General features: G+C 47.2%; 1 protein-coding gene across 2 annotated transcripts in view; it reads right to left on the minus strand.

The window, feature by feature from the left end:
• The window catches only part of Csnk1d (casein kinase 1 delta), a 34,041-nt gene extending 20,750 nt beyond the window's left edge, over window positions 1-13,291 (minus strand). For both annotated transcript variants that reach the window (XM_004655039.3, XM_004655040.3), the window contains exons 1-2: window positions 12,914-13,291; window positions 2,389-2,499 (exon numbers count right to left, since the gene is read on the minus strand). In XM_004655039.3, coding sequence (XP_004655096.1) covers window positions 2,389-2,499; window positions 12,914-12,989 — 187 coding nt within the window. In that variant the 5' untranslated portion in view covers window positions 12,990-13,291. The remainder of the gene's footprint in view (window positions 1-2,388; window positions 2,500-12,913) is intronic.
• Window positions 13,292-14,784: the final 1,493 nt, after the last annotated feature.

Here is a 14,784-nt window from a genome sequence, read left to right on the forward strand (position 1 = left end):
TCTAGCCACCGCACCTGAACTCCAGACATGTACCTTATGTGCATGCATCATCTTGTACATCTGGCATGGGTTCTGGAAAGTCAAAACTGGATCATTAGGCTTTGCAGGCAAGAGCCTTGGGTCATTAGGCTTTGAAGACAGAAGCCTTAACCACTACATCTCTCCAGCCCTAATGACATTTCGTTCGTTCTTTCTCTCTCTCTCTCTCTTTTTTTTTTTTTTTTTTTGAGGTAGAGTTTCACTTTAGACCAGGCTGACCTGGAATTCACTATATAGTCTCAGGGTGACCTTGAACTCATGGTGATCCTCCCATCTCTGCCTCCCAAATGCTGGGATTAAAGGAGTGAGCCACTACGCTTGGCTTCTAGTGACTTTTTGTATCTAACTTTACATGGGCCCTGGGGAATCCAACCTGAGCCAGCTTTGCAAGCAAGTACCATAACTAACATCAAACACCATCCTTGCAAAGTTCTGTACCTGGAATTCACTATGTAGTCTTAGGCTGGTCTCGAACTCAAAAGGATCCTCTAACTTGGCTTCTCAATTAAAGGCGTGTGCCTCCATGCCTAGCTAAAGCTCACTTTAATAAATCATCTGTTGTAACAAAATAAGCCGGGCGTGGTGGCGCATGCCTTTAATCCCAGCACTTGGGAGGCAGAAATAGGACTGCCTTGAGTTCAAGACCACTCTGAGACTATACAGTGAATTCCAGGTCAGCCTGGGCTAGAGCAAAATCCTTGATTGAAAAACCAACACCAAAAACAAAAACAAAAAACAAAAAAAGGGCAGGGCTAGGATGAGAGATGGCTTAGCAGTTAAGACACTTGCCTGTGAAGCCTAAGGACCCAGGTTCAACTCCCCAAATCCCATGCAAGCCAGATGAAAAAGATGACACATGTGCACAAGGTGACAAACACATCTGAAGTTCGACTACAGTGGCTAGGGGCCCTGGCACACCAGTTCTCTGGCTCTCTCTGATAAAGATAAATAAACAAATGGGGTTGGAGAGACGGCTTAGCAGTTAAGACATTTGCCTTCAAAGCCAAAGAACGCATGTTCGATTCCCCAATACCCAGTTAAAACCAGATGCACAAAGTGGTGCAACCTTCCAGAGTTTGTTTGCAGCAGGTGAAGGCCCTGTCCACCCACCTTCTCTCTCTGCTTGCAAATAAATTAGGGCTGGAGAGATGGCTCAGTGGTTAAAGTATTTGTCTGACAAGCCTAACGACCAAATTTGATTCCCTAGTACCTATGTAAAGCCAGGTGCAAAGTGGTACATACATCTGAAGTTCGTTTGCAGCAGCTAAAAAGGCTCTGGCACATCATTCTCTCTCTCCTTGAGAAGAAATATTTTTCTGAAACATTTTTATTTATTTGCTTGAAAGAGAAAGAACCAATAGAGAGGAGAATGGGTGCTCCAGCTGCTGCACACAAACTCCAGACACATGCACCACCTGGTGCATCTGGCTTATGTGGGTCCTGGGGAATTGAACCTGGGTACTTTGGCTTTGCAGGCACCTTAACCAATAGGCCATCTCTCCAGCCCTAAACCTTTTTTTAAAGAACGAACTTATTTTGACATTTGCATGAACCCTGGATTTCAAAGGCAATATTACCTAATAAAAAGCTATGGAAAGTAGAATACCCTCCCCTCTCCAAAAGACTGCCTTTTTTTAATTTATGAGCGAAAGCAAGCAAAAATGGGCAAGCCAGAGCCTTCAGCTGCTGCACATATGAACTCCAGACATAATGTACCACCTTGTGTATCTGGCTTAGTTGGATCTTGGGAACTGAACCTGGATCCTTTGGCTTTACAGGCAAGTGCCAAGCCATCTCTCTAGCCCCTGTTTTTTGTTTTTGTTTTTGTTTTTTTTTTTATTGAGAACTTCTGTATCTAAGGTGGTTTCTGAATGAATCTACAATGACCTGGACAAGGATGTGAGCAGACATCTTTCCCTAAATGACCCACAGACTCTTAACATATTCTCCTTTATCACACAAAACTCTGGCTTTTTATATTTTTACATATATTTGCTCACATGAGGACACAAAAGTCCACTGCTACTGCAAATGAACACCAGATGCTTGTGCTACTTTTAGCATCTTGTTCTATGTGGATGCTGGGGATCAGAAATCAGGCCGATAGGCTTTGCAAGCAAGTACTTTTAACCTCTGAGCCATCTCCCTCCAGCCCCCTTGCCTGCTTCGCGACACCCCCCCACCCCAAGGTAGAGTTTCACACTAGTCCAAGCTGACCTGGAATACACTATGTAACCTCAGGGTGGCCTTAAACTCACAGCAGTCCTCCCACCTCTGCCTCCCAAGTACTGGGATTAAAGGCATGTGCCACCATACCTGCTCCCTTGCTTTAACAGGTAAGGAACATACCTCCTCCTTGCATCATTTTGTAGATCTTGCTCTCAATGTGGAGCTGAGGATGTTTGGTTTTGACACATTCAAGTTTGATGGCAACTTCTTCTCCTGCAGCAATGTCCGTACCTTGCAAAGAAAGAAACCCACACACATTATCTGGTGCCTATTGCTTGCTACAGAAAGGACAAGCACTATTTGATATCTTTTGTGGTGTGTGTGTGGCAGGCGCGCAGGGGAGAGGCAAGGGAAATTGGGGATGGTACCCAAGGCTTTGCACATGCTAGGCCAACACTTTGCCACTGGACCACAGCCCCAACCCTCACAGCACTGAATTTCTTAAGGTGACACAAGATGGATGGTCTTCACTGCCTATGATGAGATGGTGTCACTAGTAGACAAATATGGCTAGCTATCCCAATTCAAAATGTATAGGAAAACCTACTTGGTATTCTAATACCCACTTCCATCTGCTTCCACTAACCAATCACTCACTAGAGCCACAGGTCCTATTCTCTAAGGTTGGAACCTTCCCTTCAGCCTTGTCAGTTGGCCACTGCCTTCACCAACCCAGGGCACACCAGGACAGACTACCAGGGTATTTCTCTGTGCTGCACTGACAGCCCATTTGGAGTATGCTTGAGCCTGCACTCCTCACAGGACTGGGTTTTAACTCCTCCCCCAGCCCTAGGACAGCCAGGTTCAGCATTCACCCACATCAGCTCTCAACAATTAGCAACATGTTGTTCTAAAGTGGACTCAGCTATCACACACACCGCCACAGGAATAATCTTCAATTATACTATCACAGACCCTCATCCAGACCAAGGGATACCTTTTCTCCCTAGGGAGAAGAATGCATATTTTCCCCAAGATTCAGCCAGTACAGTCTATGAAGCCTACAGGGCACACCACTTGTTAATATGTGATGAACATCAACCAGCATATGAGTTTGGAAACAAAGTTTCATGCTGAGATGTCCCTCTGTGCTTTGCTCCAAATTCTTTTCTCCAGGCTCCCACAGCAAGTGCTCCTGAGTTAGACTGGTCCAAGCTGCCTGGGGCCTCCCCTTGCCTACCACATGATGCATGCAAGAGCTCTGGCTGAGAACAAAGTGTTTTCTCACCGCACATCTGGACTTTCCCCTCTACAGGCTTCTTTTAAATAGAAAACACTTCGATCCTTTCCAGGAGTGTGGTTATTTGAAAAAAATTGACATGAGCTACCCACAGGCTGACAAAGCTACATACAACAGGGCAAACTCAGTTTCTCTTGCCAATTGAAATGAAAGGGTCTGTCGTGTTTCACAGGGAACTGAACAAACAAATGAGTTAAATGATAGTCACACAGCACTTGAGTCCCAGGGGAAATGTGAAACTAAGGCCATAGGCCTAAGGACAACTCAGATGTCTGGTGGACACCCAAGAACCACACAGATCACCATTTAAAAAAAAAAAAGTTGGGCTGGAGAGATGGCTTGCTTAGCAGTTAAGGTGCTTGCCTGCAAAGCCAGAGGATCCCAGTTGGACTCCACGACCAATGGAAGCCAGATGCACAAGGGGGTGCATGCATCTGGAGTTCGTTTGCAGTGGCTAAAGGCCCTGGCATGCTCTCTCTACTTTTCTCCCTCTCAAATAAATAAATAAATAAATATTTAAAAACATTTTTAAGGGCTGGAGAGATGGCTTAGCAGCTAAGGCATTTGCCTGCAAAGCCAAAGGACCTCAGTTCGATTCTCCAGGACCCATGTAAGCCAGATGCACAAAGGGTCCCATGTGTGTGGAGTTCCATTTGCAGTAGTTAGAGGCCCTGGCATACCCATTCTCTCTCTCTATCTCTTTTTCTCTCACTCAAATAAATAAATAAAATATATTTTTTAAAAAGTTAATAAGCCAGGCGTAGTGAAACACGCCTTTACTCCCAGCACTTCAGAGGCAGAGGTAGGAGGATCGCTGTGAGTCTGCAGCTACCCTGAGACTACATAGTGAATTCCATGTCAGCCTGAGCTAGAATGAGACTACCTTGAAAAACCAAACAAAAAGAAAAAAAAAAAGTTAATGAAAGAATTTTATACGAGTGAAGTTTTGAAACATTTTATTTATTTATTTTAAAGTGAGAAAATGTCAGAGACAGACAAATGGTATGCCAGGGCCTCTAGCCACTGCAAACAAACTCTAGACACATGTGCCTCCTTGTGTATCTGGCTTTACATGGGTACTGGACAAATGAATTCAGGTCCTTAGGATTTGTAGGCAAGTGTCTTAACCACTGAGCCATCAGTCCAGCCCTAGACCATCATTTTAAATCTATCAATGGCTGCCCCCAGCATGCCTCAGCCCAAAACCCAATGCCAATGCTGCAAATCCAAGAATAACTGCATCTGATTTAAAAAACTGAACTTACTATTCAACAAAACTCTTTGAGGCACTGATAAGACAGGTAATACATCTTATTCTTCTTACCTACAGTCAGAACAATCTATCCAATTATGAGAGAAGTGACTTCATCTAGAATGTACTTGCAGATGAAAAATGACCTCTGAGTTCTTTTAAGGACTAACCAGCCAGGAGGGACTGTGACTCATCTTACTAGTTATGTCAGTGACTCCCTGCACCTCAAAGCACATAGCCTCTGGGGATAACACTATCATCCTTGCCAGCTGGCAGGTCCACAGTCAAAGGACAGCCTGGGGCCAACCAGTCTACTGGTCCAGGATCTTCAGGAAGGTGGACTCCTCTATCTGGCTCTACTCTTCTGTGACTAGTAAAGCTCATGCCTGACAGCCACCCCTGAAATACACAGGCAAATCTGGAACACAATATGAATCACACCTTTTCACAGAACTAAGGCCATATGCTGTGCAAGAAGAGTTATCTGGACCTGACAAGAAGGTTGTCAAGACTCTTATGACCAGCTAGAGAGGGGGCAACTGGATACATGCCCTGCAAACATTAGCAGCAGCACAGAAACTCCTCCAGGGACTTCCTCACTTACTGGCTATAAAGACTAAGGTGGACTGGGGAGCTGGCTCAGTGGTTAAAGGGGCTTGTTTGAAAAGACTGCAGAAGCTGGGTGTAGTGACACACTCCTTTAATCTCAGCACTTGGGAGGCAGAAGTAGGAGCATCACTGTGAATCCAAGGCCAGCCTGAGACTACATAGTAAATTCCAGGTCAGCCTGGGCGAGAGAGAGAGAGGGGGGGGGGGAGGGAGCACCCTACCTTGAATATACAAATACAAAAGAACAAAAACAAAACATGAAAAACCTGCAGGCCCAGGTTCAATTCCCCAGTACCCATGTAAAGCCAGATGCACAAAGAAGCACATGCACCTAGAATTCATATGCAGTACTGAAGAGGCCCTGGTGTGCCCATATTCTCATGTACCCCACTTGAAAATAAATGGTGCTTTTTTTTAAAGACCAAGAGGAAGCCAGGTTTGGTGGTGCACACCTTTAATCCCAGCACTGGGGAAGCAGGTGTAGGAGGATGGCTGTGAGTTCGAGGCCACCCTGAGAATACATAGTGAAATTCAGGTCAGCCTGAACTTCAGTGAGACTCCTCTGCCCCGAAGGAAAAAAAAAAAAAAGAAAACAAGAGGAAGCTCAAGTTCTAAGTCTTACAGACCAGTCCTACCTCCTCAGTTGGAGGCATCTCTTGAGCAGTATTAGTCCAGTGTAGGCCTCATGCTGCTACCCTCCTACCAGAAGACAAATACCTAGGACCTCTGACAGCAAGTTAGCATGTATATAACACTTTTATTTTACTTTATAAAAGCTGTGTCCAGGTGTGGTGGTGCACGCCTTTAATCCTAGCACTCAGAGAAGGGGAGGTAGGAGGATCACTGAAGAGTTTGAGGCCAGCCTGAGACCACACAGTGAATTCCAGGTCAGCCTGGATTAGAGCCTACCTTGAAAAAAATCAAATAAATAAAAAGGAAGCTGTGGCCTGCAACAGAATGGGATTTGCCTTTAATCCTAGCATTGGTGAAATAGAGGTAGGAATACTGCTGTGAATTCAAGGCCACCCTGAGACTACATAGTGAATTCCAGGTCAGCCTGGACTAGAGAGACACTATCTCAGAAAAAATGAATGGAATCCATAAAACCCAGTCCTCAGGCATAGTTAAGTCTGAGAGGTGCTACTAAAAGGGACACCAATATTTAGATACTACTATAGTGAAGAGTCCAGATTCAAACAAGTCAAAACATTTTCTCAGGTTTTTAGTCCATTCAGCAAACCTCATCTGCGGAAGCTATGGCTCCCTAGCTAGGCACACAGGGTGGACTGTAATGTTAGTTCAAAAGAACAAAATTATGTTCCAGAAACTGAGCAGACCAAAGCAGTTGGTGAATTACATGAACCTAACCCAGAGCATGACCTCATCTTGGGATAGGAAAGAAATGCCAAGTGACCAGCCTAGAAGCTAGTGATTCCCATTAAGATTTTTTATTTTTTTGCTTTTAAAGGTAGTGTCTCACTGTAGTCCAGGCTGACCTGGAAGTTACTACATAGTCTCAGGTTGGCCTCCAACTTACACTGATCCTCCTACCACTGCCTCCCAAGTGCTGGGATTAAAAGCATGTGCCACCACACCCAGCAAGAACGATCTTGTCAACAAGAAAATAGGGAACCTCCTTGGAACAGCAGGGAAAAGTCACCTCCCAGGGCAATGGATGAGAAGGAGCATGGAACAGTCCATACTTCTCACAAGAAACACCCCTGAACAGCACAATACCAAGGCAGAAAATGGCACCGTCCTACACACTGCAGGATGGGGCTCTGGAAACTTCAGTGATGTTATTGGAGTTTAAGGCTGGGTGTCCTGGCAGCCAACAAGCTAGACTCAACATGCCAATTCCAATTAGAGACACCAGTAATCATAAAAAGCAGAGAAAGAAGACTTACTCAATGTGATCACACCAAGAAAAGGAACAAACAAAAAGGCTTACCAAGCTGGGCATAGTGGCACACGTCTTTAATCCCAGCACTCAGGAGGCAGAGGTAGGAGGATCACCATGAGTTCGAGGCCACCCTGAGACTACATAGTGAATTCCAGGACAGGCTGGGCTAGAGTGAAACCCTACCTCAAAAAACAAACAAACCAGGAAAAAAAAAAAAAAAAAGGCTTACCACCAGGCGTACATTTAAGCCCAGCTCCAGGGAAGCACAGGTAGGAGGATCACTGTAAATTTGAGGCTAGCCTGAGACTAAATAGTGTATTCCAGGTCAGCCTGAACTACAGGGAGACCCTACCTCAAAAAAACAAAACAAGAAAAAATAAGCAAGAGGTATGCGTAACTAAGTAGTACAGGTCAAGGTACAAGGTACAGTCCTGTCCATCACTGAGTCCTCATCTTAGCTCAGGTCAGTCCTGCCAAGGTAGCCAGGTTCTTTCAGTCTTTCCCTTCCCTGGATATGGGATTCCTGGGAAAACTTAACTCTTTAGGGTCCATTTGTTTCAATGGTCAAAATATTGCAGAATATCTTTCTAGCCAGGGCAGTCACAGTGAGAGGAAGCAGCTCTCATGGACTGCCAGTGTACCAGACACCCTGAGAGATCTGGCTCAAAAAACATTCATCAGTCGGGCATGATGGCACAAGCCTTTAATCACAGCACTAGTGAGGCAGAGGCATGAGGATTGCCATGAGTTTGAGACCACCTGGAAACTACATAGTGAATTCCAGCTAGGGCAAGACCCTACCTCAAAAAAACAAAAAGTGAAAAAGAAAAAAAAGTTGTGACAGGAAGTGAAACTCAATGACGAAGTTACTTAGATTAAGCTCAGAAAGAAAGCTTAGGTACATCATGAAGTTACATCACACTCTCCATCCAGGTAATCATTAATAATAAGCAAGTAAGACAGTGAGAAATCAGATAGTGAAGGACAAATGCTAACAGTTACCAAAAACCCTACATTCTACGAATCGTGTTCTCAGACCTTACCAACCACTTGCTTCCCGAAGGGAAATAAGGATGAAAGCAGATGCCACACTAGCACTATTTGATCAGCCTCTCCTGCATCAGGCACCTTGAAAGGACAGAGGCCACAATACCAAACAGAACAATATTCTGCTTACTACACTACCAGACAACCTGAACTCCAGCCTTCCCATCCTTTTCAGCTCAGATATCCTGGTTCCCACTGGGCTGGGAACATAGGGTTGACAAAGGTATGGGCTCTGTTTTCCAATGTTACAAAGTTTATAACTGGCACACTGCCAGCAAAAGTGAAATGAACTTTTGGTTTCTACTGCTCCACACCAGTATGTACAATACCCTGCCAAGGGTCCCACAGGTATGTTCACAGTGGTGCCTTTCACACCTGGCTGGTGTAGCCTGAGGACTGAAACTGGTCTAAAAGTTGTGCATTCAAGGACCAGTACCATGATGCACAGCCCTCTGAAGGGGCCATTTTGGAAAGGAATACCAGTTTCGGACCTTCCTGCCTGTGGGAAGAGCAGACCACCAGGGACACACAGACTTCTGATGCACCATGAACAGGACAACCTCCCTCCAACTTCCCCTTAGAGCTAGGCTTGTAATTGGGAGAGCCCTACTACAGCAATTAAGTATATTCTATAAGGAATACCAAAGTGATAGCAGCACATTTCAGTAACACTCACCTAGAATGCATGTCACACAGACTGAGATGAGGACCCGACTCAACTTACACCCAAATGGCTGCCCAAACAAATGGCAGAAACCAACAGTGTAGATGAGTCCATAATGCCAAGGTCTTTTAATCAGCTGAGTATAGACTGTGTCCTTTCTAGCATGTCTGACTCATACTAATACTCATTTCATGTTTCAGTTCCTCAGAGGGGAGCATGAAAGAACAGCAATGTGGGCCAATGCTGACAGGAAAAGACTTAAGCACACTGCAATGGACAAGCCATCTAAGTCCACCAACCCTAGTTACCCAGAGCCCTGGCAACCTATCTCAGAATACACAAAGAGGAATCAGAGTAACTCTCTCTGGAAGAGGCCCAGGCATGGCAGCTCACATGCCTTGAATCCCAGCACTGGCAAAGCTGAGGTAGATTGGAGAATCTAGGAGGATCACAGGGAGTTCCAGGTCAGCCTGGGGTAAAATGACATGCTGCTACTTCAAAAAAGGGGAGGGGCAGAGGCAAAAGAGATGGCCCAGTGGTTAAAGATGATTGCTTGCAAAGTCTGCCAGCCCCAGTTCAATTCACCAGCCACAAATGTAATGCTAGACACACAAAAATGGCACAAGCATCTGGCAGCTGTTTGCATCAACATACTGGTGGACCCATACACACATGCACACACAAATAAAAAATGCTTAGCTGGACATGGTAGGAGGCAGAGGTAGGAAGATCACCATAAGTCCATAAGTTCAAGGCTGCCCTGAGAGTACACAGCTAATTCCAGGTCAACCTGTGCCAGAGTGAGACACTACCTTTAAAAAAAAAAAAAAAAAGGCCCGGCGTGGTGGTGCATGCCTTTAATCCCAGCACTCGGGAGGCAGAGGTAGGAGAATGGCTGTGAGTTCGAAGCCACCCTGAGAATACAGAGTGAATTCCAGGTCAGCCTGGCCTAGAGTGAGACCCTACCTTGAAAAACCAAAAAAAAAAAAAAAAAAAAAGTTTGAAGATGTTAAAAAAAAACCCTTGCTGGGCATGGTAGGAGGATCAATGGGAGTTTGAGGTCAGCCTGGGCTAGACTGAGACCCTGTCTCCAAAAATATTAAAAAGCCTTCCTGGAAGAGATAAGCCCAACTAATCAAACATCCACTGTGTTCTCAGCTCAGCCAGCTTGATGTATTAGACGTCACTGCCAACATACCAGTAGCGGACCCCTCGTCAGGACATTGCATGTACTGGTTTAGGGTAGCCTCTTAGATGTGTCCTTCCCCAGCAATAGCCCACTGGCTCTTGGAAGTGATGTTTTCTGAGGCAGTGGAAAGCAGGTGGGGCTCAAAGTTTGTGGAGACTAGGTAGTATCCACAACAAAGCCTGCACTATCCCTGAGAAGTTTACAGCTCTGAATGATGTGACAGCAATACCGCAATGTCTACTGGAATCAATTTTCAGAAAGCACAGAAACTGTCTAGCAAGGTCTCAGAACAGAAAGTTTCAAAATACCTACTTTCTGATGCCTGTGAAAGGGTGGCTAATGGACTGCCTTTTCAGTATGGCTCCTACATCCTGAGGTTAAACTTCTGCCAAAATCTATTGTTCTATAAATAAGCCAAAACTGCTTCCATTTGCCCAGTACTTTGACTCCCAAACACTACCAAGAAGGCATCAGGCTATTTGTTATAAATGTTTAAATAGAAAAGCCTAAATGCATTTGTTACTCAGATGACGACTATAGCAGAAAGCATAGTCAAAGGTGTCAATGTGCCACATGCCAGGGCTAACTTGTATGTTAAGCAGGGACATTTAGTAATTAGGAGCCACCCAAATGGGCCATTTCATCATCCCACAGTACCAGCAACCTGGGAAGGGTGGGAGTATGGAGCTCTCAAACTTGGGACTACCTGAAAGGCAAGGCCAGAGGCATTGCTGACTCCCCACCCTCCCCTAAAGGAGGGTGAAAGCAGGTTGCTGCTCAGCATGTTTACCATAAACCTGGGCAACAAACCCTCTGCACACTCACCACTACTCTCAAGTTCAGGGGCTTTGGAATAATTTACTCAGAAGTCCACTAAGAAATGCAGAAAAATTAAGTTTAATTTAAAAAATCCCCAGTCATGGGCTGGAAAGATGGCTCAGCAGTTAAGGCTTGCAAAGCATGACAGCTCACATTCAATTCCCCAGTGTCCAGGTAAAGCCAGAGATGCAAAAGATGGCACATGCTTCTGGAGCTCATTTGCAGTGGAGAGAGGCCCTGGCGTATCCATTCTATCTACCTACCTCTTTCTCTCTTATTCTCATCTCAGATTAAAATAAGTAAAATAAAAATACACACACACACACACTTTGTTGTTGTTTACTGAGGTAGGGTTTCACCCTAGCCTAGGCTGACCTGGAACCCATTATGTAGTCTCAGGGTGGCCTTGAACTCATGGAGATCTTCCTACCTCTGCCTCCTAAATGCTGGGATTAAAGACGTGTACCACCACACCTGGATAAAATGGTATTTGCCTGCAAAAACCAAAGGACCCTGGTTCGATCTTCCAAGAACCCATGTAAGCCAGATGCACAAGGGGGCACATGCGTCTGGAGTTCGTTTGAAGTGGCTAGAGGTCTTGGCACACCCATTCTCTCTTCCTCTGCCTCTTTCTCTCTCTCAAATAAACATACATTAAAAATATATTTTTTAAATCATCAGATAGAAGATTTAAGCCAACCTTTTATCACGTGTGTATATATATGAAATCTTTTTACTGTTCATCTGACCTAATGCAGGGCATTGAAATCCTAAGTATTTTTTTCAAGTCTACTGAATTTTTAAAAATATTTTATTTTTATTTATTTGAGGACAGGAAAGAGGGCAGGGGAGAGAGAGAGAGAATAGGTGCACCAGGGCTTCCAGCCACTGCAAACAAACTCCAGACACATGTGTCATTTTGCACATCTGGCTTACGTGGGTACCGGGAATCGAACCGAGGGCCTTTGGCTCTGCAGGCAAGCGCCTTAATCACTAAACCATTTCTCCAGCCCCTACCATGAGAGTTCTGACAGCCAAGTCATGAGAACTTTCTCACCACTTCCATCTAACATCTTAACACTGTCAAGAGTTTGTCTGCATACACCTAAATCCACCCCTGTTTATTATCAGGTGCCAAATACTCAACTTGGATGCTACATGGTACTCAAGAACCACCCCAAGGCCAAACAGCTAAGCACCTCTCTAGTTCAAAGGGAACGTTTTCAGTCTTTCTGATCTAGACTAAGGCACCAGCCAGTAGGACACCGATGGTGCCTCCAATGGGTCAGTTAACTACAGCTGCCATTGTGGAAAGGGTAGGGGCAGACATCCTCTGGAACTCCAGAACTACTAAGCCCTATTTCTGGCTGGGACACTCCTCACCTCCATTCTGCATTCAAATTTTTACATTCCCCAGCTCACCCCGTCTAAATATTCCCCAAGACCGGCCTGCAGGAGTGGGGGTGGGGACAGCACCAGACCCTCAATGGAGTTAAGAGGGTGGCCTTTGTTTACTGCCATGACCTTAGATGGGGGAGGAAGTAGACGCCAGGCCCCGCGGCCCAGGCCCTGCCCCTTCGGGCCCTACCCCCACCCATCCCTTCCCCGAGCCCAGCTGCCCCAGGTCCCTCCGGTCCCCACTCAGGTCCACTGGCCCTCTGACCCCCACAAGCTCAGCTCGAGACACCCGCCGCCAGCCACGCTGTCCCCAGGCCCTGCTGCCCATCTCCCAGCACCCTCGGAGGCAGGGGCCCAGTGGCCGTTGGTCTCCGGCCGCGGCCCGCAGCCTGGGCCCGGAGGACGACGAAGGCACCTGGAGCGTCCCAGAGGGCGACCCCCGCGCAGAGCACGGGCCTCCAGGCGGCGACGCCGCCCGACTGCCCTCACCACTCCCGCTCGGCACAGATGGCGCCGGGCCTCACCAAGATAGATGTCTCCGAAGGAGCCGCTGCCGATCTTGCGGCCCAGCCGGTACCTGTTCCCAACCCTGAGCTCCATGGCGGCTGTGCGGCTCACTCCTGCCCACCCGGCCGCTTCCTGGGTCTGTGCTCCGGGAGGCGGCGCCGCTACTGCCGCTACTGCGGGTCCGGTCCGGCTCCGCCCCCCTCACGGCCCCGCTTTCACCATCGTTTTCCGGTCGCCCCGTCGCTCCCAGCGCCTCAATACGGGGCGGATGGGACAGTCCGAACGCCGCTGCTGCTGCTCCGGCCCTTGCCGGCCCCGCTCGCCCTCTCCCCGCCGCGGATGGACTCGGATCTTCCGGGCCTAAATTCCCCTTCTGCTGCCTAAAGGAGCGGCCGCCATCGCGCTGTGACGTCACTTCCCCTAGCAACCTCAGAGAGGTGGGGCCACGGCTGCGGAGTTCGGGGGCGGGGCCGCGGCGCCTGGGGGTGGGGCCTGGCTGCTGCTTAGTCCTCTCTGCCCCGAGACCTCCCGACTCCCAGTCCTCCTCTGTCCTTCCGACTGCTAGTAGTAGCTCTGGGGTTTTCATTTGCCCTCAACGATAAGGCGAATGCAGGTAATCCCAGCATTTAGAGGCTGAGGCAGGAGAATCATAAATTGGAAACCAGGCTGGGCTACAAGGTGAATCATTCTCTCTCTCTCGCGCGCGCGCACACATACACACGCATACACACACACACACACACACACACACACACACACACACACACATACACACAAACACGTAACCAAGCCGGGCGCGGTGGCGCACACCTTTGATCCCAGCACTCTTGACGGCAGAGGTAGGAGGATCACCGTGAGTTCGAGGCCACCCTGAGACTACATAGTGAATTCCAGGTCAGCCTGGGCTACAGCGAGACCCTACTTCGGAAAGAAGAAAAGAAAAAGAAAGAAAAAAATCCCTTACAGAAGCCAAACAGCAGCAGTACCTGTCCCGCCAGGCCCCATGAGGAAAGACTTTGGGATGGTTCCCTTTGCAGGAGGAACAGGGGCTCCAGGCTGCTCTCAGTGTCACAGGTGAACATGTTGTCTTGCAAGAACTGTCAATCTGTCAGTCTGGGACTTTGGATGCTGCAGGACATCTATACCTGCAGCCAGCTGCTGCCTGCCATCTCTCACCTATTGAGGGTGGTAACATCTGAGGTGGACAGGAAGGTAGGTGTTGAAGCCACCAAAGGTACAGAGGGTGTGGCCTACACACCTGCCTCTTCATTGTCATCTGCCTGGAGACTGAACCAGCCTTTTTTTTTTTTTTATTGAGGTGTAGTGCTGATCCTCCTACTTCTGCCTCCCCAGTGCTGGGATTAAAGGTATGCACCACCATGCCCGCTGAACCAACATTTGTATCTGGTCTGTATTGCTCTGTTTTCCCCTGGCAAAAGCAAACAAGGATGCTAAAGTTTAAAGACCTGACTGTCCCTTGTCACCATAGGAGGTACACAGAAGGTACACCAGAAATAAGAGGGACAGCTTCCCAACAGGGTACTTCTGTAGGCTCATCTTCACCATAGTTAAAAATACAGAACCGCCAGGCGTAGTGGCGCATGCAATTAATCCCAGCACTCAGGAGGCAGAGGTAGGAAGATTGTCGACTTTGAGGTCTCAAGGTGTCCTCGAACTCTCAGTGATCCTCCTACCTACCTCTGCCTCCTGAGTGTTGGGATTAAAGTCATTTCTGGCCTATATATTTATTTTTATTTATTTACTAGAGAGAAAGAGGGAGAGAGAATATGGGCTCGCCAGGGCCTCCAGCTGCTGCAAATGAACTCCAGACACATGTGTCACTTTGTGCACCTGGTTTATGTGGGTCCTGGGGAATCAAACCTGGGTC

Source organism: Jaculus jaculus, chromosome 9 (assembly GCF_020740685.1).
Source record: "Jaculus jaculus isolate mJacJac1 chromosome 9, mJacJac1.mat.Y.cur, whole genome shotgun sequence".
NCBI lineage: Eukaryota > Metazoa > Chordata > Mammalia > Rodentia > Dipodidae > Jaculus > Jaculus jaculus.